The following is a 23930-nucleotide window of genomic DNA, read 5'->3' as shown; positions in this document are numbered from 1 at the left end:
ATGAGCAAGGGGCTGGGCGTGCACAGTGACAGCGTACAAAGCTGTTGTTCTAGTTAGTACTACAACTGCCCCCCCCCCCCCAAATTCTAATTTATGTAAGGACGATGGAGAATTAGCAGAGGTCCGTGCAGATGAAATTATGCGCGTCCACTACTGGTTAAACGTTTCCCAAAGTACTTAAAAAAAATTATCAGCTCTCTCTCCCCTTCACCGTTTCCCCCTCCCTCCCCAGCAAAATAAATAAATAAATGAATGAACGGCTAACAGCCCCCCCCCCCCCCCCCACTCACCAGCAAACAGTCTGAATTCACTTCTGACTTGGGATCTCTCAGCAGGGTATCAATTTTTTCAAACCGAGTCTCACAACTTTCCCCAGTCGACATGATGCTGCAGCCGAAAAGTATGAGCGCAGCAGGAAAGAAGTGCCACTTCCTACGTCTGTGTCTGGCCGAAGGGCGCGATGGGAAAGAAGAGACTGAAGTTGGCGATTTTGCGCAGTGTTTGCCAAGCGGGCGGTTTCACGGCCAACTTAGGCCTGTTTTCTTTTTTTGTTTTTACATTTAGGAGCGGGTTGGGTTGTTGTTTGTTTGTTTTTTTCTGCGGCGGTCTTTCCTCTTTCTTCTACCCGCTCTACCACCAACAAGCCGCAACTCCCTTTCCTCGTTCTCCTCGCTTCTACATTCGTTCCGCGCGCGCCGCCGCAGGGCGGATACAAAACACTTCCGTGCGCGTTACTGCGCGAGCCAACATGAAGATGTCAGTCTACCCGCTAGGGGAGTCTGCTCTAGTCTAAATTACCAGTGTGGCTCACTTTGGGACTGCGGTGCCTAGCGTTGCACAGGGACTAGTGACCAGTCTGCTTTTTTCTATCTTGGGTCAGAAGAATTGCCTTACTGAGACAGATCGAAGGTCCATCAAGTCCAGCATCCTGTTACCAACAGTGGCCAACCTAGGTCCCAAGTACCTAGCCAGATCCCAAGTAGTAAAATAGATTTTATGCTGCTTATCCTTGGAATAAACAGTGGATTTCACCAAACCACCTCAATAATGGCCTTTAGACTTCTTCTTTTAGGAAATTAGCCAAACCTTTTTTAAACCCTGCTAAACTAACTGATTTCACCAGGTTCGCTGGCAACAAATTCCAGAGTTCATTACTCAGTGAGTGAAGAAATATTTTCTCTGGTTAGTTTTAAATCTACTGCTTGAAAGCTTCATCACATGCCCCTTAGTCTTAGTATTTTTGGAAAGAGTAAACAAGTGTTTCACATCTACCCTTTCCACTCCACTCAGTGTTTTATAGACCTCTTATCATATCACCCCTGAACCGTCTCTGCTCCAAGCTGAACAGCCCTAACCACTTTAGCCTTTCCTCATAGGGAAATCAACCCTTCCCTTTTATAATTTTTGTTGCCCTTATCTGTACCTTTTCTAATTCTGCTACATCTTTTTTGAAATATGATGACAAGAATTGCATATATTATTTGAGGTGCTGCTGTGAGAAACAACAATCTCTCCCTGAATGAACTGAGGACAGACTCCGATGTGAAACAGGAAATAATTTTATTTTACTCTCTTACAAGAAAGGGTGTCATACATACAGTAGGCCAGTTGCGTACCTAGGGTATGTGTAAGGTGACCATTTATTTTTTTGCATCAAAATGGGACATCTATTAATATTCAGTCCTGCCCCCATCCCGCCTTAGCCCCACCCCAATACCACCCTAGCCCCGCCCCCAGTTTATTCCATTCATTTTTCATGTACATACAATATCTTATTTCATAATGATAACCATAAAATTTAAAAAAACACAAAGCACCCTATACGCAGAGAAAATGTTAATTATCATTTACATTTTTGGGGTTTTCAAAGATGTCACCTCAGTAACTATAGAAAAATAGATAAATATAGTGCAAAATATAGACAGCAGATATAAATTCCCCAAACTGACACATTTTGATCACTAAATTGAAAATAAAATCATTTTTCCTACCTTTGCTGTCTGGTGATTTCATGAGTCTCTGGTTGCGTTTCCTTCTGACTATGCATGCTTTCTTTTATTTCTTTCTGCATTCAGGCCCAACAATTGTCCCTTTCTATTCCCTCCCTCCCTCCTTCCTTCCTTCCTATGTCCTTAGTGCCCCCAGTGCCTCCTTCCTATGTCCTTAGTGCCCTTTCCTATGTCCTTAATGCCCCCAGATCCAGTGTCAGTTCTCCTTTGTACCTTTGTTCCAGGTCTCCCTCTCTCTCCCTTCTCTGTTATGATCTTGCCTCTGCTCTTCCTCAGGGTCTCTCCCTCTGTGTTTGCACCTCCCATAGTCCTGCTTCTGCCTCCTGTCTTTCCCCTTTTGTCCAGGCCTTTATCTCTCTAGTCTTTCTTCTACTTACAACCCCCTCCCCTCTTTCTCTGCCTCTTTCTCTCCTTCCTTCCTCCCTCCTTCCTATGTCCCCCTCACTGCCTTCCAGCCTTTGTCCCACCTCCTCCCAAAAAGCCTGCCTGCCTCCCCCAAAGCCTGCCTACCTGCCTGCCTACCTCCCCCAAAGCCTGCCTGCCTACCTACCTCCCCCAGAGTCAGCCAGCTTGCCTGCCAGCCTACCTCCCCTAAAGCCAGCCTGTCTGCCTCCCCCAAAGCCAGCCTGCCTACCTGCCTGCCTACCTACCTCTCTGCCACGCCAAAGCCAGCCAGCTTGCCTGCCTACCTCCTTCCCTCCCTGCCGCAGAAAAAAAAAAGCCTCCCTCCAGGCCCGATTTAAACCTCCCCCCGGTCCACCACCTCTGCTCCTCTGCTTTCCTTCCTGCTGCTAATCGCGCCCAGAAGCCTTCTTCCTGACGTCAATTCTGACGTCGGAGAGGACGTTCCATGCCAGCCAGCAATATTGAAGCGCTGCTGCTGCCTTTCCTCCTTCCCACCCCTGCTTGGCTTTCATGCATGCATGAAAGCAGTGGCAGCTTGAGGATATTGCCATTAGCTGCAAAACTTGGAGATTTCTGGTTGTCATACTGAACGAAGATGTCTTCAGTTGGCTTGGGAATCCCCACTAGCTCAAGTATTATATATTGCACTCAGGCGGGGAGAAACTTTGATGTCCATCCACTAATTTTGGGCTCCAGTCCCTCCCCCAAATCAGCTGTATATGACTACGCCACTGAATACAATACAAAAATCATTGTTGCACATACCCCAAAGCTAACATATTTCAGTTAATAAATTCAAAATAAAACAATTTTTTCTACCTTGTCTGGACATTTTGGTTTTCCATCATCTTGGTCCCAGTTTCTCTTTCTGATTTTTGTCTACTACTAATTCTCTTTCCAGTGTCTGCTGTCCATTTTTTCTCCTCTTCTCTCATGTTCCATTCCCTCCTATGGCCTGTCTCCAACATATTGATTTTTCCTTTTCAGCATTCTTAATTTTTTATTTTCTTTTTTGCTTCTCTTCACTCAAATCTTGCCCTCTTTCTCATCCTTCTTTTTAAATTTTGAGCTACCTCTCAATTCTCCATCTCCTTTCAGTCCCTAGCTCTCCCATTTCCCATCTCACTCCTTTCCCAGCCTCCTATTTCCTTCTGTCTGCTCTGCTCCCCATTATCACATTTCTACCACTGTTCACTCACTCATCTTGTCATCTACCTTTTTACCTCATCCACATGGCTCACCACTTTCAGAATCCCCCTCCCTCTCTCCACTGGTCAGGCTATATCGCCCTGTCCCTTTCTCTACATCCCCTAGCATCTTCATATACCAGCTCTCTTCCCTCCTGCCCTCCAATGAATCCATCTTTCTTCCTCTCTCCCCATGGTCCAACATTTTGCTCCATCTCTTTTCTGTTGTTCTTCTTCCCTCCCCCCTTGGTCATTTTTCTCAATGGAGGAGAGTAAACAGTGGAGTGCCACAGGGGTCTGTTCTAGGACCATGCTCTTTAACTTATTTGTAAATGATCTGGAAATTGGAACGATGAGAAAGGTGATTAAATTTGCAGATGACACTAAACTGTTCAAAGTTGTTAAAACGCATGCAGATTGTGAAAATTTGCAGGCAAACCTTAAGAAATTGGAAGACTGAGCGTCCAAATGGCAGATGAAATTTAATGTGGACAAATGCAAAGTGATGCACATTGGGAAGAATAACCTGAATCACAGTTACCGGATGCTAGGGTCCACCTTGGGAATTAGCACCCAAGAAAAGGATCTGGGTATCATCGTAGACAATACGATGAAATCTTCTGCCCAATATGCGGCGGCAGCTAAAAAAGCAAACAAGATGCTAGGAATTATTAAAAAAGGGATGGTTAACAAAACTAAGAATGTTATAATGCCCCTGTATTGCTCCATGGTGCAATCTCATCTGGAGTATTGCATTCAATTCTGGTCTCCTTATCTCAAGAAAGATGTAGTGGCACTAGAAAAGGTTCAAAGAAAAGCAACCAAGATGGTAAAGGGGATGGAACTCTTCTGGTATGAGGAAAGACTAAAACGGTTAGGGCTCTTCAGCTTGGAAAAGAGACAGCTAAGGGGAGATACTCCAATATCAGGAAGGCCCAGGAATATCAAAGAAGAGACAAGTTAATTTAATCATGTATTTTTTTAATAAGTATAACATATGGGCAGACTGGATGGACCGTTCAGGTCTTTACCTGCCATCATTTACTATGTTACTATGTTAGATATGATTGAAGTCTACAAAATCCTGAATGGAGTAGAATGGGTACAAGTGGATTAATTTTTCACTCCGTCAAAAATTACAAAGACTAGATGACACTCAATGAAATTACAGGGAAATACTTTCAAATACTTTTTCACTCAGAGAATAGTTAAGCTCTGGAACACATTGCCAGAGGATATGGTAAGAGCAGATAATGTAGCTGGTTTTAAGAAAGGTTTGGACAAGTTCCTGGAGGAAAAGTCCATAGTTTGTTATTGAGAAAGACATGGGGGAAGCCACTGCTTGCCCTGTATCAGTAGCATGGAATATTGCTGCTCCTTGGGTTTTGGCCAGGTACTAATGACCTGGATTGGCCACCATGAGAATGGGCTACTGGGCTTGATGGACCATTGGTCTGACCCAGTAAGGCTATTCTTATGTTCTTATGAGATGGAAGAAAAATAAAAGAGATGCTGCATCTTTCTCTTCCTTCTACCCCGAGGCCTAACATTTCTCCCTTCCTCCCTTCCATCCTCAGATCCAACTTCTCTCCCTTTATCTTCCCAGCTGCCCCCATCCCATTTCTTCCCCTGCCTGACTGCCTCCATCCCCAAGGTCCACCATTTCTCCCTTTCTATTCCCAACAGTTCTCCCTTCAAATATCTCTTTCCCTCTTCCTCCACCCCAGGTCCAATTTCTCTCCCTTCTGACCATTGCCCACCATCTCTCTCTCTTTCTCCTCTGTTTCTGGCCCCATAAGCTCTCCTCCACACCCAATCTGGCACTTCTTAATTAATACACCCCCCCCTCCCTTCGTACTTTAAAAAAAAAAAGTTAATCCGGAAGGCTTCTTCCTCGGCCCAGCATGTTCTCACCTTTCTCTCCACACCGGTCCGATGTCGCCCTTACCTTCTGTCACTCTGAAAAAACTGCTGGCCTTGGCAGTGATTTAGCAATGTTACCCGGCTTCCCTTCCTGCTTTCCGTCTGCCATGGTCTGTCTCCAATGATGCAACTTCCTGTTTCCGCCTGGGTGGACTGCGGCAGACAAAAAGCAGGAAGGGGAGTCACAGGCAAAGTTGCTGAATAACTGCCGAGGCCAGCAGAGATTCAGCGTGATATCGGACCGACGCAGAGAGAAGGGGGAAAATATACTGGGCTAGGGGACCACACAGAGCCTTGCGGCCAGGCCATGAGAAGAGTAAGTTCCTGGACCATGACTCCAAGGCCAGGAACACCCCCTCATGGCCTACACCCAGGGCGGACCGTCCTTACCGCCCCACCCTTGGTAAGCTACTGGAGTAGGCATACAAAGCTGATTGCAGCTTTTCACTGTATAGTTTATTCTTTCATTTTGGTCCCTCCTGTCTATGTGCCCATTGGTCAGAGTAGAAGTAACTCACATCCTTAGACAACCTATCAACTGTTACCTACTGTACTTCCTTTTTCCCCTCCTCTGTGTACTTCTCCCACTACTCCTGCTCTTCCCCTCCTTCCGGCGATCCTAATCTTATTTGCTAAAATCTAAATACACCACGTCTAGCACACTCTCTCTATCCAATTCTTTGGTCACCCAGTCAAAGAAATTGATCAGATTTTTCTGAGGGAAGGGGTAAAATGCGGACCTCTCAGATCTAAACCCGTACGGCCTTAAAAATCTGAGGTCCGTGTCGGTCCGTGTCCCTGCCGCTTGTAGTTTCTGTCGCTGACAGACCTTGATGAGATTTTAGCACTGACGGATCTGTCTCAGCATAGGGAGGGAAAAGTGTTAGGATCCATCAGCGCTAAAAATCTCTTCCAGGTCTGTCAGAGCCAGAGACTTGTGCTGGAGTTTGGAGACTTCTTTTCCCCGCTCTCTTGGCTTCTGCTCTGCCGCTCCAGCACGAGTCTCTGGCTCTGACAGACCTGGAAGAGATTTTTAGCGCTCACGGATCCTAACACTTTTACCTCCCTATGCTGAGACGGATCCGTCAGTGCTAAAATCTCATCAAGGTCTGTCAGCGACAGAAACTACAAGCGGCAGGGACACGGACCGACACGGACCTCAGATTTTTAAGGCCGTACGGGTTTAGATCCGCGAGGTCCGTGAGGTCCGCGTTTTACCCCTTCCCTTTTTCTGACAAGACCTACCTCTAGTTAATCCATGTTGCCTCCGGTCCTGTAATTCACAGGATTCCAGAAACTTAACCATTCTCTGTTTTAAAAGTGTTTCCATTAATTTGCTTACCACAGAAGTCAGACTTACCGGCCTGTAATTCTCTACTTCTTCCTTACTTCCACTTTTGTGGAGAGGGACCATGTCTGCCCTTCTCCAGTCCTCCGGTACCACTCCAGGCTCTAGAGGCTCATTGAAAAGGTCAGTCAGTGGAGACACCAGAACTTCCCTAAGTTCCTTCAGCACCCTTAGATATACACCATATGGCCCCATCGCTTTGTGTACTTTTATTTTAGCTAGCTCCTCACGAACACAACCCTCTGAAAATCGATCAGGGTCTACCACTCCTCCATCCCTATTCATGTTTGTCTTCTGTGGTCCTGCTCCTGGAGCTTCAGCCGTGAACACAGAACAGAAATATTTGTTAAGCTATTCAGCCTTTTCTATATCAGCTTTTACATATTTCTCCCCTTCACCTTTGAGTCTCACAATGCCACTTTTGCACTTCTTTCTATCATTAATATATCTAAAAATGTCTTGTCTCCCCGTTTTACCATTTCAGCTATTTATTTTCCCCCATTTGCATCTTTGTTTTCCCGACTACACGACCAGCCTCTCTTAACTTTTCCAAATATTTTTGCCTGTCTTCCTCTTTCTGTGATCTTTTGTAGTTTATGAAAGCTAACCTCTTATTCCTTACCTTCTTAGCTACCACTTTTGAGAACCAAAGTGACCTTCTTTTCCTCTTACTTTTACTTACTTGCCTCACAAAAAAGTTTGTCGCTCTTACAATTACTCCTTATAGTTTTGCCCACTGCATTTCCACTCCTTCCAGACGTTCCCATCCAGACAATTCTTTGATGTATTCCCCCATCCGAACAAAGCTAGTTTTTTTAAAGTCTAGAAGTTTTGCTTTTGAATGAGCCCTCTCTATACCCTTCTTAATATTAAACATACCATGCAGTGATCACTGGATGCCAGATGATCACCCACTGTAACATCAGAAACACTTTCCCCGTTTGTAAGCACTAAGTCCGCTGCACCAATACCAGGGAGGAAGCTGATTTAGCCAGGTAAGAATGCAGTTTCCCTTTCCTCTTAACCATTTTGCTGTAACTGGCAGTATCGCGGGCTAAGCAGACCTCCCTCCTACATGTTTGTTCACACCGTCATCTTGCCTATTTCTCCATGTGCAGATTCCTAAGATCTTAACCAGGTCAAAAATCAGAAATATAAAATTGCAATGGAGTCCCATATGAATTGGATTACATATAAAAAGCATTACCTTAATTTTTGCAAAATTTAGTTGCATTCTATTATCCTGCAACCTCCAATTTGGGATTGTCTGGCAATCTTTAAAGCATTATTAGGGTAAAACGTTGCAAGAATTTAATTGTCATCTGCATAGATGCAAGGAATTAGGCCTAATTCTCTAATAAATGTAGCCAAAGAAGTCAAGAAAATATTGAAAAGGATAGGAGCTAGCAGTGAGCTCTGAGGCACACCACATGTTAATGGAAAGACTCAAAGTGTTTTGCCAAAGAACACGGAAAGAACAATTAGATAAGTAGGATTGAAACCACAGACATGCCTTGTTAGTGACTCCTATGTCTTGTAATCTGCCTAAGAGCAGCTTATAATCAATGAGACCGAATGCTGCAGAGAGATCGATAGTAAAAGAATAGAGTGGTTCTGGATGAGAGTAGATTGAACAGTGGTCAACAAACCAGTGAGAACTATTTTAGAGTCATAGTAAGCACGGAAACCAGTTTGAATCAGATGAACGTGCGTATGCTATCTATGTGTTTGTTCAGAAGTACCAAAACAATGTATGTTGACACCTTGCAAAGGAAGGGGAAGTTGGCGATCGGATGATAATTTGATGCAGTTTCTTTAACCAGCCAACTATCCTTCTTCCTTGGGCATATTACAGCTGCCTTACAAGTTTCTGGAACTGCCCTGCTGAATGACTTTTGGAAACCATAAGAGCTATGAATGGATATATAGGTTACATGATTGTGTAACCAAAGCAGAAGGACAAGATCATGTGGAACTGTTGTGGTCCTAACTAATTTCATAGCTTGTAAAGCAGAAGATGTAGTAGGGGGATGAAATGCTGGTAAGGTAGGCACCAATAGGGTAGAATCTGAGACTCTAAGGGGCTCATAATCGAAAGAGAAAAACGTCTAAAACCGGCCTAAGTCAGCACTTGGACGAACATTTCCCAAATACGTCCCAATGCTGATAAAAAAACGGGTTTTTGACGTATTTCTAGACGACCTAGGCCTACATAGTGCCGCTGAATGACCAAAGCTAAATGGGGCGTTTCAGGAGGAGTGTCGAGGGCAGGAGTTGGGCGGGTCGTGGGCCGGCTTAGACTTAGTTGTACAGCATGTATAACCGAAAGTTATACAGCCCACGATCGACGGAACTTGGACGTTGTGACTTAGACCATGTTTCTAAGTCACAAAAACCCACCTAAAGTCACCAGATAAGCACTGCAAACACATAAAACAGATCCCCCACACTACCCTAGTGATCACCAACCCCCCTTACCTCCATAAAAATATTAATCACACCTTTAAAATTCAGCCTCCAGACCATCATCACCTGGCCGCCTGGCATAGGAAAGTCTAGTCGTGCAGCACAGAGGCAGCTTAAGTCATCTTGGGGGTGGGTTAGGGACCCATAGAGAGGAGGACCCATGCCCATAAGCCCCTGTAATCACTGCATTGATAATGAAACATGTGCACTCCCCTATACACCCCCAACTTATACTGGCATATAAGTGGTTTCTGCAGCCATAAGGGCTATTGGGGTGATAGATAAGTGGGTCTAGGGGATTCTGGAGGTGGTTTGGGGGGCTCACCGTGACCTATAAGGGAGCTGTAGTGAGGAGAAGATATGGCACCCTTTTTGTGAAGTGCACAGCAGTGCCCTGTAAGGTACCCCACTATTTATGTGGCATGTCTGGGTGTTCAGTCCATCACTTTGCAGACCCCTCCCACATCCAACAGGGCTTGTTCTAAGCGTTTTTGACATGGACGAAAAGTTGGACGGAAATGTGGTATAAAGATGGACGATTTAGCGGCTTGGACGATCAGATCGGCAGGACGTATAATTAGACAATTTTTCGAAACGAAAAAAATTTTGACGTATTTTTTGAAAATGTCTCCTAGACTGTTTTTTACTTTGAACGACTTGCGAGTTGGTCGCAAACAAACTTAGACGTCACTTTCAATTATGCCCCTCTAAGGTGGGAGAGAATGATACAAATTGCAAAGAAGGAACCAGGGTTGTCCAGATGTTCTCTACTTTTAAGAGAAACTAATAGAGACAAGGAAATAATGCCACTATCCTGTATAGATCTTTGACAAGTCTGAAGAACCATATTCAGTTTTGGCAGCTATGTTTACATTCCTAAAATACCCCAGATCACCACTATATTCCCCAATGCCAAAACCATTTACCATTGATATCTATATATTATCATCACCACTCATGTTATAACCAATATATTAATTAAATATTAAATTAATGAATGTGGCCTCAGGTGCACCTCCTCCACCTTTGATAAAAAATTATATCTGGTGGGAATATCGGTGTATCGATATCCTCATTGGCCTACATTCTCCTCATATCACTCCTATTTATTTTCTTTTTGTCAATTTTTAGAAAAATTTTTACATTCATATACTTTTTTTAGAAGTTTTGTAAAGATATTAATTAAGTTTTCTGATGAATTTTATATTTAACTTAAATTCATCGTATTTCTCATGCTCCTGAGATTAATTGATCCGACATGTTTCGCAAAAGTTGCTTTTTCAAGGATCCCCCTATAAGACATGTAAAAACCTTTCAATTAATCTTTACCATTTTTGTTATTTAGATTAAGGGGTCCTTTTATCAAGGCGTGGTAGGGGTTTAATGCGCGGAATACTGCGCGTTAAACCGCCTGCCGCGCTAGTCACTAACGCCTCCATTGATGAGACATTAGTTTTTTTGGCTTGCCACAGGGGTTAGCACATGATGAAATGTCCGACGCGCTAACCCCCGTAGCGCGCCTTGATAAAAGGAGCCCTAAAACTCCTAAAAATCTCCTACTTTAACTCCTATCACCTATTACCTTTACCAGAGACACTGTGTCGTCCACCTTACTCCAACTTAATGGCAAGATGGCGGCGGAGTGCTTTTCAAACGCTCTTATTGTGTTTCTATTGTCAGCTGTCCACTCGCACAGCCCAAGGGAGGGACTAAATCAGTGTAGCCCATTCAACCTCTAAATTGAGGCCGTTGGGAGCCACCGTATCAAGCCAGTGGATCCAACCCTGCTCTTTAAAATTTAGCACTTGTTTAGCACTTTTGCAAATTTTTCACGAAAAATTGTGCCATCACGAGTAGCAGTACATTCCTAAAATATTCATAAATCATATATAATATGATTAACAAAACAAATTGTTTTTGTTAATCACATATAAATTGAATAAACCCAACCACAGTATCGGATACATAAAACAGATGAGGATAACATTATAAGTATGGTATAGAACAGAGGTGATATGATACAGACTTGAAATACTTTAGAGATATTAATATATATAAAGCTCTTTCCAAGGGAAAAGATTAATCCTAGAGGAAATTTTGAACAAAAATTCTTTACATGGTAACTTAAAGTTCTGCATGCTATATTTCTGTAACTTGTGTAGAATTTCACAGTTATAAGGCCTTGCAGGATAGCAGAGTGGAAATGGTAGTAAAGAAGCAGTTTGAGGTACTGACTTTGGATATCAAGGCCACAACAGAAGCCTCATTTGCTGCATGGGCCTGTCACACGAGACTGCAACTGGTAGTCTCAGCGGAGGAGGATGCTTGTCCCCAGCTGGTGTTGGAAGCGGTGGATTATGTGACAGATGCCATGTATGACCTCATTAGGGTTCTGGACAAAGTTTTGGCGTATGTGGTCTCTGCTCACAGGATACTTTGGATCAGATAGTGGGCCAATGATTCTGCTTCTAAAGCGACCCTTAACAGACTGCCCTTCAAAGGCCAGATGCTTTTTAGCAACGGCCTGGATGAACTAATGGCCAGTGTAGCAGACTGCTCCCCTAAGTCGCTGCCAGAAGCAGATGTCACCACCCCCCTGAGGGGAGTCAAAGTAATTTTCATCCCTCCTACCAGTCCCACCAAAATACCTTGAGCTCCTCCACCCAGAGATCATTCCAAGAGTATAGGCAGCGCTATAGCAGTCCCAGATGCCAGCAGGCCTCCGGGTCTCGCATCAACCCTTCCTCTAAAAAGTCCCATTGTGGGTGGCTGATAATGTTTCAGAGGGGATGGGAACTGAACTCAGACCAATGGGTGCTTGACATCATACGAGAGGAGTACAAGATAGAATTGATCCCCCTCTGGATTTGTTTCTAGATTCTCCAGCTGGAAGGCCGGAAAAGGAGTCCAGGGTCCAAGCCATGCTTCAGTGGCTCTTAGATATTCACGCCATAGAACCAGACTCCAACAACGAATTGGGCTGAGGCAAATGCTCTTTATATTTCAACATGCCCAAGAAAGACTCAGAGGATTGGAGGCCTATCCTGGATCTCAAGGCAGTCAGTGCATTTCTGAAGATTCCACGTTTTCCACATGGAAACAGCCCGATCGATCATTGCAGCACTGGCTCCAGGAGAATTCCTGGTGTCTCTGGATTTAACAGAGGCCTGTGTCCCATCTTTCCGGGACACAGGAAATATCTGAGATTTCATGTTGCCCAGCAGCATTTCCAATTTGCAGCCCTTCCCTTCAGATTGGTGACGGCTCCCCACACGTTCACCAAAGTAATGGTGGTAGTGGCTGCTCATCTTTGCAAAATGAGGATCCAAGTACACCTCTATGTGGACAATTGACTCATCAAAGCCGGAGTGCAAGCAGGCAGTGTGGAAGATTGTGGCTCTCCTGCAAACGCTGGAAGAGCCAGCTAGACCTAACTCAGACCTTGAACTATCTGGGCATTCAGTTGGACACGGCTCAAGGCTTCGTTTTTCTTCCTGAGCCATGCAAACAGAAGCTTTCCTCTCCACGTCAAGTTCAGAGGAAATCACTCTTTGAATCCACCTTCAAGTTTCAAGGCCCCAAAATTTGGAACTGTCTCCTGACCTGCTTACTTCAGACCTCCTCCTATCTTCAATTTAGGAAGGTGCTAAAAACACATCTGTTTTCATTATAGTTTTGCTATGATTCATAATGTCTATGTTGCTAACATTAATCATATGTAAGCCGCAATGATTCCCAGTTGACATTTGGGTATATGAAACAATATGATATGGTATTAGCACTTCCAACTACTACTACTACTTATCACTTATATAACCTAAATAGTAGCAGCATTCCATGCTACAGACCCATGTCTGTCTCAATAGCAGACTGTGGACTTTTCCTCCAGGAATTTGCCCAAACCTTTTTTAAAACCAGATACATTAACTGCTCTTATCACTGGCAATGCGATCCAGAACTTAACTATTCTCTGAGTGAAAAATATAAAAGCACTAGTCTTTAAGCCCGTTATATTAACGGTTGCTAGAATATATGTCTGTCTGTCTTTCTTTCTTTCTGTCTCTCTCCCTCCTGCTGTCTTTCTTTCTGTCTATCTCACTGGCCCCCTTTGTCTGTCTTTCTGTCTCTCTTCCTGCACCTGTGTCTTTCTTCCTTTCTTTCTGTCTCCCTCCTTCCCACTGTCTGTCTTTCTTTTTATCTGTCTCTCTCCCTGCCCCCAATGCAGCAGCAGCAGCATTTCTTTCCCTCCCCCCCACCCACTTCCCTGTGCAGCAGCCACAGCAGCATTCCCTCCCCCTCCATTTCCCTGTGCAGCAGCATTTCCCCCACCCCTCTTCCCTGTGAAGCAGCAGCATTTCCCTCCCCCAGTGGGGTACCAAGGGGGGGCGGGCAGGTCCGCCCCTGGTGTACGCCCCAAGGGGGTGCACAGCTGGCCACCCACCGGGGGAATAGGCTGCCGCCGGGTAAAGGCTGCCACTGCCGCCATCGGGAACAGGCCGGCGCCGAGTTCTCCCTCCCTGCTTTTCTTCCCCATGGGGCTGACCAACTCTTGCCACCCGACGTCAATTCTGACATCGGAGAGGACGTTATGGGCCAGCCAATCACTGCCTGGCTGGCCCGGAACATCCTCTCTGACGTTAGAATTGACGTCGGGCAGCGAGAGTTGGTCAACCCCGCGGGGAAGAAAAGCAGGGAGGGAGAACTCAGCGCCTTCCTGTTCCCGATGGCGACACTGGCAGCCTTTCCTCGGTGGCAATGGCAGCAGCATGTTTCCCAATGGTGGTGGCATGGGGAAGGGCAGGGAGAAAGAAAGGAAGAAAGGGGGGGTCAGGGAGCCAGAAAGAAAGAAAGGGGGCAGGGTGAAACAAAGAAAGAAAGAAAGAAAGAAAGAAATGGGGCATGGAGAGAGAGAAAGACAGATATAGAGAAAGAAAGGGGGCATGGAGAGAGAAAGAAAGAAGGGCCAGGGTGAAACAAAGAAAGAAATGGGGCACGGAGAGAGCGAGAGAAAGACAGACATAGAGAAAGAAAGGGGGCATGGAGAGAGAAAGAAAGAAGGGGGCAGGGTGAAACAAAGAAAGAAAGAAATGGGGTATGGAGAGAGAGAGAAAGACAGACATAGAGAAAGAAAGGGGGCATGGAGAGAGAAAGAAAGAAGGGGCAGGGTGAAAGAAAGAAAGAAATGGGGCACGGAGAGAGAGAGAGACAGACATAGAGAAAGAAAGGGGGCATGGAGAGAGAAAGAAAGAAGGGGCAGGGTGAAACAAAGAAAGAAATGGGACACGGAGAGAGGAAGAGAAAGACAGACATACAATAAAAAAGGGGGCATAGAGAGAGAAATAAAGGGGGCAGGGTGAAAGAAAGAAAGAAATGGGGCACGGAGAGAGAGACAGAGAAAGACAGACATAGAGAAAGAAAGGGGGCATGGAGAGAGAAAGAAAGAAATGGGGCATGGAGAGAGAGAGACAGACATAGAGAAAGAAAGGGGGCATGGAGAGAAAGAAAGAAGGGGGCAGGGTGAAACAAAGAAAGAAATGGGGCACGGAGAGAGAGAGAGAAAGACAGACATACAGAAAGAAAGGGGGCATGGAGAGAGAGAGAAAGAAGGGGGCAGGATGAAACAAAGAAAAAGTTGGGGGAGGGAATGAGGTCTGGAGTAGAGGAAGCATACAGGAGGCTGAAAGAAGGGAAGAAATATTGGATGCACAGTCAGAAGAATAAAGTGCAACCAGAGACTGATGAAATTACCAAACAAAGGTAGGAAAAATGAATTTTATTTTCAATTTAGTGATCAAAATGTGTCCGTTTTGAGAATTTATATATGCTGTCTATATTTTGCACTATGGCCCCCTTTTACTAAATCACAATAGCGGTTTTTAGCGCAGGGAGCCTATGAGTGTCGAGAGCAGCGTGGGGCATTTAGCGCAGTTCTCTGCACTAAAAACCGCTATCGCGGTTTACTAAAAAGGGAGGGGGTATATTTGTCTATTTTTGTATAGTTGTTACTGAGGTGACATTGCATACAGTCATCTACCTAGACTTCTTTGAAAACCCGTGGAATATAAATGATAATTAACATTTTCTCTGCGTACAGTGTGCTTTGTGTTTTTAAAATTTTATTGTTGGTAGATCATTTTGACTTGGCCACGAAGGGAGGGAGGGAGAGGATCTGCTGAAAGACATCTAGTAATCCTTGCAGGCTTGACTGTGCAGGGAATTATTTTTGTAAAATCATGTTTTGTTATGTGACTGGCATTATTTAGACTTTAATTTCTATGAATGAATAGAATGAAAATGATATAAAATTTTACTTGCTTGGTTTTATGTGCATGCGCTGAAGGAAAGTGGAGAGAGTGGGCTGAGGACGCTGAAGGTAATTGTACAGAATATTGTTTCTTATTATACTTTAATATAATAAGTTCAATATAAAACAATTCAAGGCTTGTGTGGATGGAATCAGGTGGTTTGCAGGGATGGGGACCGAGCTTACTGGGATTAGTCCAATAAAATGGTATTTTCTTATTTCTCATTATTTGTTTTATTTTTATTTGTTAATTTGTAAAGTGGTGATTGTTATGTATCAGTTTTTTCAAATTTACATCTACTGTCTTTATATTTTGCACAGTATTACTGTTTTTGTGGTGTTGTGGTGTTGCATTGTATGTAGAGTCTGGTTTCTTGGCGGTTCAGTTTAACTTTTGTCTACATATTTCTACTTTTAGTTTGTGATTATTCCATATTGGGCAAGGGTGTATCTGTCTATGTGTATGAAAGGGACATGGCTTTCTGATAGCATCGACTGTACAGGATGAATTGACTGTGCAGGATCTGGCTTGTTTAGTTTTACAATGTTTGTGTTGGTGTTCTAGTGCTCACAGCAATGTTTAAGATGCTGCCTTTTCCTAGGTACATTCTTATTGTGCGATATGTGGATTGTTACTAAAAATCACATTTTTCATATAGATGGGGGTGTTAAAAATGATGGGCCCTGGGTGTCACATATGCTAGGTACGCCACTGCCCTCCCCCCACTTTCCTGTGCATCAGCTGCAGCAGTATTCATCTCCCTCCATTTTCCTGTGCAGCAGCATTTCCCTCTCCCACCCCACTTCCCTGTGCAGCGCAAACAGCATTTTCCTCCCCCCCCACTTCCATGTGCTGCAGCCGATGCAGAATTCCCTCCCCCTCCATTTCCCTGTGCAGCAGCAATTCCCTCCCCCACCCCACTTTCCTGTGCATCAACAGCAGCAGTATTTCCCCCCTCCATGTCCCTGTGCAGCAGCAGCAGCAGCATTTCCCCCTACCCCCTCTTTCCCTTCCTGCAGTCTAGCCTGTGCCGCCATGGCTCCTCTCACAATCACCGCCTGTGTCGGAAGCCTTCTCTGACACAGGCGCAGCTCGTGAGAGTAGGCACCACAGCGGCTTTTACCTTAAAAATTAACTTTGACTGTTAGGGCCATATTTCCTTCCTGCGGTCTGGCCTGCTCCCTTAGTCCCTTGCTGCCCCCCCCCCCCCCATTCCCTTCCCTTCCCGTGGTCTAGCCTGTGCCGCGGATGCTCCTCTCATGATCACCACCTGTGTCAGAAGCCTTCTCCGATGCAGGTGCGGCTCATGAGAGGAGCCGCTGCAGCGGCTTTTACTTTAAAAATAAACTTCGGCCGGTAGGGTTGTATTTTCTGGATGGAGGACTGCGCGAGGTGGAGAGCAGGGAGACTATCACTTTTGAATTTGTCTGGTGGCCATTGGCACAGCTAAGCGCGTATATGCACTCCTGCTGGCCAGGGACCTACGGATCACGGATCATGGATCACGCAGGTAAGAGTGCGCATGCGCGCTTAGCGTTTTATTATAGTAGATTACTCTGTAACTTCATTGTGTGTCCTCTAGCCTTTGTAAATCTTAATGCATTAAAAAATTGATCCACTTGTATCCATTCTACACCACTCAGGATTTTGTAGACTTCAATCATAGCCATTTCTAATCCAAGCTGAAGATCCCTAACCTCTTTAATCTTTCCTCATACGAGAGAAGTGCCATTCACTTTATCATCTTGGTTGCTCTTCCTTGAACTTTTTCTAGTGCTGCTATATCTTTTGTTGAGATAAGGAGACCAGAACTGAATGTAATACTCAAGGTGAGGTCACGCATTATTACTGTCATTTTACTAATCTTAATCACTCTAAACATTTCCCAAGAATAATACTGGTCCAACTAGTTAAAACCCTCCGTTATCTTCTCCAAACACATGACTTATCTCTAGATGATATTAAAGAAAATGGGTTTAGCTGGAAAAAAACCCTTTTTTTATCCCAGAGTATCAACAAGCATTCAAAAATAGGCCACAGTTCCTAAAATAGATTTGCTTTTTATAGCCTTAGAAAGAAATCAGTGATTTCTCTGAGAGCAGTTCTTGCAAAACAAGAAAGAGTAAAGTTATGCTGCTGTTCCTTCTATACCATCTCAACAAAGCTAGCAAGGTTTTAAGCTCTGATTATCTCTAGAGACTAGCCACATAGAATGTGCACAGCCATAAACTTTTAATTCATTTCCAGAGTGTTATGAATTTTTCCTAATTTGGGGGATTTTTTGTTCATTTTACACATTCATTTTAATACAAAAATGTTAATACAGATTAGAACTTAGCACATGCAAATCAGTTGTATTAATTCATAGGTTAATGCACACTAAAACTTGATTTTACATGCAGTAACAATACCCCCCCCCCCCATAAACACACACAGTTCTGGTTGGCCCAGGCACCTAAGGCCCCTCCTGTGTGCAGAGCCTTAGGCGCCTGGCCCAATCAGGCCCTAGGCCCGCCATTCGAAGGATGGCAGGCCTGCAGGGCAGCCAGGCTTGGAACCCGTCCGTCCAACTTCATGTAAGGTAAGGGGGGGTAGCAGGGGTGTTGGGGGGTGTCACGGGGGTTAAGGGGTTAAGGGGGGATTTGAGGGGATGATCAGGGGTTCGGGGGGTGCGTCATGGGCAGGAGAGCCCATATTTTAGAGGGGGTGGGGGGGTGTCATGGGCAGGAGGGCCTGGGCTCCCTTCTTCCCATATTTGAGAGGGGGGTCACAGGTCGCCTCGGCAGGAGGGGTTGGGCTCCCTCCTGCCGGTATTGTTTCAGGGGTGAGTGGGGGTGTCGCGGGTCACCTCGGCAGGAGGGGTTGGGCTCCCTCCTGCCTGTATTGTTTCAGGGTTCGGGGTGGATCGCAATCACGGCAGGAGAGATTGGGTATCTCTCTTGTTGCGATCGCGATTCCCCCCCAAACTACTATGAATCGTGGCAGGAGAGATTGGACATCTCTCCTGCCGCGGGTCATGGCAGTTCGGGGGGGGGGTTGAATTGCGATCGCGGCAGGGGAGATGAGCCATCTCTCCTACTGCGATCGTTGCGGTGGGGGTGGGAAGGTTGCCAGGGCTGCTGAGCTGATTGCGGCATCCGCGATTAGCTCAACGGCCCCTATTCGGAACTTATACCTGTTTTGACTTGGTCTACGTCAAAACGTATAAGTTCCGACTGGGCAACCTGCTCAAGTTTTTGTTATACTTGCTGTACAACTAAGTCTAGGTCGGCCCACCTCCCGCCCTTTCCCCTCCTCTAAAAACACCTCTTTTCGCTCTAGGCATTTAGAGGCAGGGGAAAGGCCTAAGTTGGTTATAGAAACATCTAAAACCAGCTTTGATTATCAGTACTTGGACAATCTGGCTTTTTGATCGTCCAAGTACAGATGTAGGCCACTTTTTGGATGTTTTTTTTTATTATTATTATGAGCCCCTTAAGGTTTAGTTTAGACATTACTATTGCTGTTCCTATCAGTTCTTGTCTCTCAACTTCCAGGAATATTATTCAGGAGATTATTTTTACAGTGAATAATTGGATGAGGGAGTATAAATTAAAACTTAATACTAATAAAATGATAGAAAAAGAACTGATTGTAGATGAGATAAACTACACTATCAATCCAGAAATTAAATTTTTGGGTGTTTACCTGGATAAAAATTTAACAATGAAACCATTTACAAATGCCTTGGTTAAAAAATCTTTCTTCACTCTTTGGAAGTAACATACGATTAAGTCTTTTTTTAATCCCATTGCATTTAGAATACTGGTCCAATCTCTGGTACTTAGTACACTGGACTACTGTAATTCAGTTCATTTGGCAGGTCTTCAATCAAATTTGCATAGATTGCACAAAATCTAGAATGCGGCTGTGTGTCTAATTTTTGTTTTGAAAAAATTGGATCATGTTACTCCATACTACAAGATAGCTCCATTGGTTGCCTTTTGAGGCCAGGGTTTGGTTTAAATTTGGTACACTTTGTTATAAAACCATATATGGTCAGGCACCTGGTTATTTACTAGAACAATTTACATTTTTTAAGGTGGTTTGTCCACTAAGGATAAATTCATTGTTTGTGTTCTCTCCAGTACGAGGATGTCTTTACAATAAATTTTTGCATCGAACAATTGCATATCAGGCTGCTAGTTGGGATTCAGAAGTGCGTATTTTGTTTGCTTCTTCAATTTCATATATGCATTTCCAAAAACTATTAAAGACATCTCTTTTTGTAAAATTCTTAGGAAAGTAAGGAAGATGATATTTCTCTTTTATTTCACTGTGATGTACACAGTCTCTTGATGATGTAAACTGCATCAATCTGGAAGATATTACATTACATTACATTACATTACATTAGGGATTTCTATTCCGCCATTACCTTGCGGTTCAAGGCGGATTACAAAAGGTTAATTTAAAAAATACAGAGTTACAATGATTAGCTAGAGAAGTAAGTTGTAGATTTTATAAACAATAACGGGTTGTTGAGGGTGAGGTGGTTTGTAAGAGAATTAATAGTTGGTCATAGTGGAGGTTCTTTTGTTGTTGTTATTGCGGTAATGGGTAGATCAGATGTCGGTTTTAGAGTTACTAAGAGGTCGTGATGTTATTGCTGCTTCAGGAATTTCTTGAAAAGTGTGGTTTTTATTTCTTTTCTGAACGTCCTATAGTCTGGGGTGGTCATCAGAAGGTTGGAGATCTGGTTGTCCAGCCTTGCGGCTTGAGTGGCTAGGAGGCCGTCGTGTAGTTTTGTTCTTTTTACTTCCTTGATTGGGGGGGGTATGAATGGGGAGTGTGTTTTTCTGTGTCTGGTAGTGGGTGCTTGGATGATGCGATTGTTCAAGTATGATGGGCTGTCTCCGTGTAGGGTTTTAAATAGTATGCAGTAGAATTTGAATTGGATTCTTTCTTGGATTGGAAGCCAATGTGAGTTGATGAAGGCTTCAGTGATGTGGTCATGTTTTCTCAATGAGTAGATGAGTCTCAAAGCTGTATTTTGGATTGTTTGGAGTTGTTTAATTGTAGTTACAGGGCAAGGAAGGAAGAGGATGTTGCAGTAGTCCAATATACCTAGTATTAGGGATTGTACTATAAGTTGGAATTGTGTTCTTTCAAAGAATTTTCGGACTTGTCTCAGATTTCTCATGACTGCGAATGATTTCTGAATTGTTTTATTTATTTGCGGTTGCATAGTGCAGCATCTGTCTATGGTCATGCCAAGTAGTTTTATGGTGGTTTGGATTGGATATTTGATTGCGTTTATTTCTAAGTTGGTTGTGGTTTGGACCTTGTCATTTTCGAGAAGGATGAATTTGGTTTTGTCTTGGTTGAGTTTAAGTTTGTGATTTTTCATCCAGGTTGTGACTGTTTCAAGTGTTTGGTGAAGTTTATCTGTCATGGTAGGTTTAGAATGATCATATGGGATGAGGATGGTGATGTCATCAGCATAACTATAGGTGGTTATGCCCAGATTGTCCAGATGCGTTCCTAGAGAAGCGGTGTAGAGATTGAAGAGGGTAGGGGATAGTGGAGATCCTTGTGGTACGCCGCAGGGGTTTGTCCAGGATTCTGACTTTTCTTTGTTTGATTTTACACTGTAGGTTCTGAGTTTTAGGAATCCTTCAAACCAAGAGTATACTTTATCTGAGATGCCTATTGCGTCTAAGATCTGTAGAAGGATGTTGTGATCCACTAAGTCGAATGCTGCAGTTAGGTCCAGTTGTATGAGAAGCATTTTTTTCCCTGTACTAAGGTGTTGTCTGACGGTATCCATAAGGGAGCCTAGTAGTGTCTCTGTACTGAAGTTTGTTCTGAAGCCTGATTGCATGGGGTGGAGTAGGTTGTGGTCATCTATGTAATTGGTGAGGAGTTTGGCTACTAGGCCTTCTATAATTTTGACATATAGCGGAATTGAGGCTATAGGTCTAAAGTTAGATGGGTGGTTTTGTGGTGTTTTTGGGTCTTTTTGGATTGGGGTGATGACGATTTCGCTGAGGTCAGCAGGGAATGTGCCTTCTGTGAGCGTGAATTGAATCCATTGTAGAATTATGGTGCGGAATTTTACACTAGAGGTGGTAAGGAGATATGAGGGGCAATGGTTGAGGTCACAGGAGGCATGGCTGTATTTTTTGTAGAATTTGTTGAATTCTGACCATTGTATGCTGGGGAATTGAGTCTAGAAATGTATTTTAATGTAATGTAATGTAATATGTCTCCCACCCATGGCCGGCATTAGGGGAGGGCAAACAGGGCAGCTGTTCTGGGCCCCACAGCTCCATGGGCCCGTGTGGTCTGGGCATCTTTACCCCTTGTCAGGCCATCTCCCTCCCTTCCCCTCACCTCACCTTAACGAGTGCTTTTCAAAATCAAAGGTTTTTCTCTGAGGGGTCATAAAGCGGCTGCCCCAAATATTCTCCTCTGACACGATCTGCCCTGGCAGAAACAGGAAGTTGCATCAGAGGAGAAGCTTTGGGACAGCCGCATGTAACTTGTGAAAACGACTGCTACGTCATGACCCCTCTGAGAGAGAAAACTTTGATTTTGAAAAGTGCCCACTAAGGTGAGGGGAAAGGAGGGAAATGGGCCGACAAGGGGAAGAGGTTGAATAGCGTCTCAAGTTTGTGTGTCACGTCAGATTTATTGTGTGGAGAAAGAGGGGGGGTAGTGAGAGAGGGAAGCAGATGCTGGATGGAAGTAGGGAGGAGAAAGGGGGGAGCAGATGCTGGAAGGAAGTGGGGAAGAGAGAGAGAGGGGAGCAAATGCTGAATGGAAATGGAAAGGGGAAGAGTAGACGCTGGTAGACAGCATATAAGTCAGCATATTGACTACTTTTCCCTTTACCACTAGTTTGTATAGCATATTTTCATCCCTTCCTCCTTGAGTTTCTGCACACAATCTTTCAAAGCATACCAAGGTTTATCATCACCTGGCCACTCCCCTAGAGAAGCATATTTTTGGCACAGTGTGCCTCCCACTAAGGCTACCATTAGGTAGTACTAAATTCCTAAATGCATCTTGCACCAATGACTCCTTATTCAAAGTAACAAATATGCGAGCAACGAGCATCTATAACAGTGCATCTCAAACTGTGTGCCAGGGCACACTAGTGTGCCTCCTGAGATTCCAAGTGTGCCACGGCACACTGAGGAGGAAGAGAGGCACCTGCCAACTGACTTCCCTACATAGTATGGCACCAGTGTTGCCTGATTTTTCAAAGGCCTGCATGTTTCCCCCTTCTCTCTAGTGTCCTCCTGCTTCCCTCCTGGTCTCACCTTTAAAGATAATTACAGCAATCTACAGATGATCGCTGGTAGGTAAAATGATTTTATTTTCAATATAGTGATTGAAATGTGTCAGTTTTGAGAGTTTATATCTGCTGTGTATATTGTATGTATGTGAAAAATGAATGGAAAAAATTGCATTACAATTAGTAAAGGGGTTAGGATCTGGGGCAGAGCTTGGGTGGGCCTAGGGAGGTCTGTGGTTGGGGTTCTCAGTTGATATTTGTTAGACTTAGAGGGTGCTTAGCTTGAAGTAGTTGAGAAACACTGCTGTAGGCAATCAGCTGGCGCCAGTGCCTCTCCGGCCCTCTTCCCTGCTGGTGTATCAAAGCCCATCTGGAGGGCCTCTTCACATGTGCGGATGTCGATGTGATGATGTCACGCATACACGTGATGTCATCACGGTGACATCCGTGCACTTCTGGGTGCCTCAAGCTGTGGCCACTACCTGTAGTGTGCCCCGGCTCAAGAAAGTTTGAGAGATACTGATCTGTAAGGTCTAAATGAATTCCTCCAACCCTGTGATCGTATAACCGAACCTCCCACTTTATAATAGTCTCTCCTGTTTGTTCTATAAATCTATCTAAAATATCTGTCACCTCCTTTTGAGTAAAATCTTCGATTGTTTCTTCTACGTGCAATTCTGGTGCCCCCCCCCCCCCCCTCATCCTATTCATGTGGCATTTTCCATCTAGCAATTGGATCAGTTTTCAAGGATGTCTTTGGTGGGGGACTATCCTCTGATTCATCAGTCCCAGGAGTATCCCATATATTACCATCCCAATATTCAGGATCCCAATTTCCACTAGTAACTTGAGCTTGTACCTTTTCAGATTTATTTTTCCCTTCCTAGCAATTTGTATAGCTGCCTTTTCTGTATAGTGTTGATAATGTTCTAATTTATCATTTAAAATTTTTACTTGAACTTGAGCCATATCAAGGCTTGCTTGTAAATTTACAGTTTGTTTCTG

General features: G+C 44.2%; 1 protein-coding gene across 1 annotated transcript in view; it reads right to left on the bottom strand.

Moving 5' to 3' along the window:
* Positions 1-383, bottom strand: part of ROCK1 (Rho associated coiled-coil containing protein kinase 1) — a 398571-nt gene extending 398188 nt beyond the window's left edge. The window contains exon 1 of the mRNA XM_033933927.1: positions 291-383. Within this exon, the coding sequence (XP_033789818.1) occupies positions 291-383 (93 nt within the window). The remainder of the gene's footprint in view (positions 1-290) is intronic.
* Positions 384-23930: the final 23547 nt, after the last annotated feature.

Source organism: Geotrypetes seraphini, chromosome 2 (assembly GCF_902459505.1).
Source record: "Geotrypetes seraphini chromosome 2, aGeoSer1.1, whole genome shotgun sequence".
In the NCBI taxonomy this organism is placed as follows: Eukaryota; Metazoa; Chordata; class Amphibia; order Gymnophiona; family Dermophiidae; genus Geotrypetes; species Geotrypetes seraphini.
The sequence above is the reverse complement of the archived record's forward strand: the minus strand, read 5'-3'. Positions and strand labels throughout refer to the sequence as shown.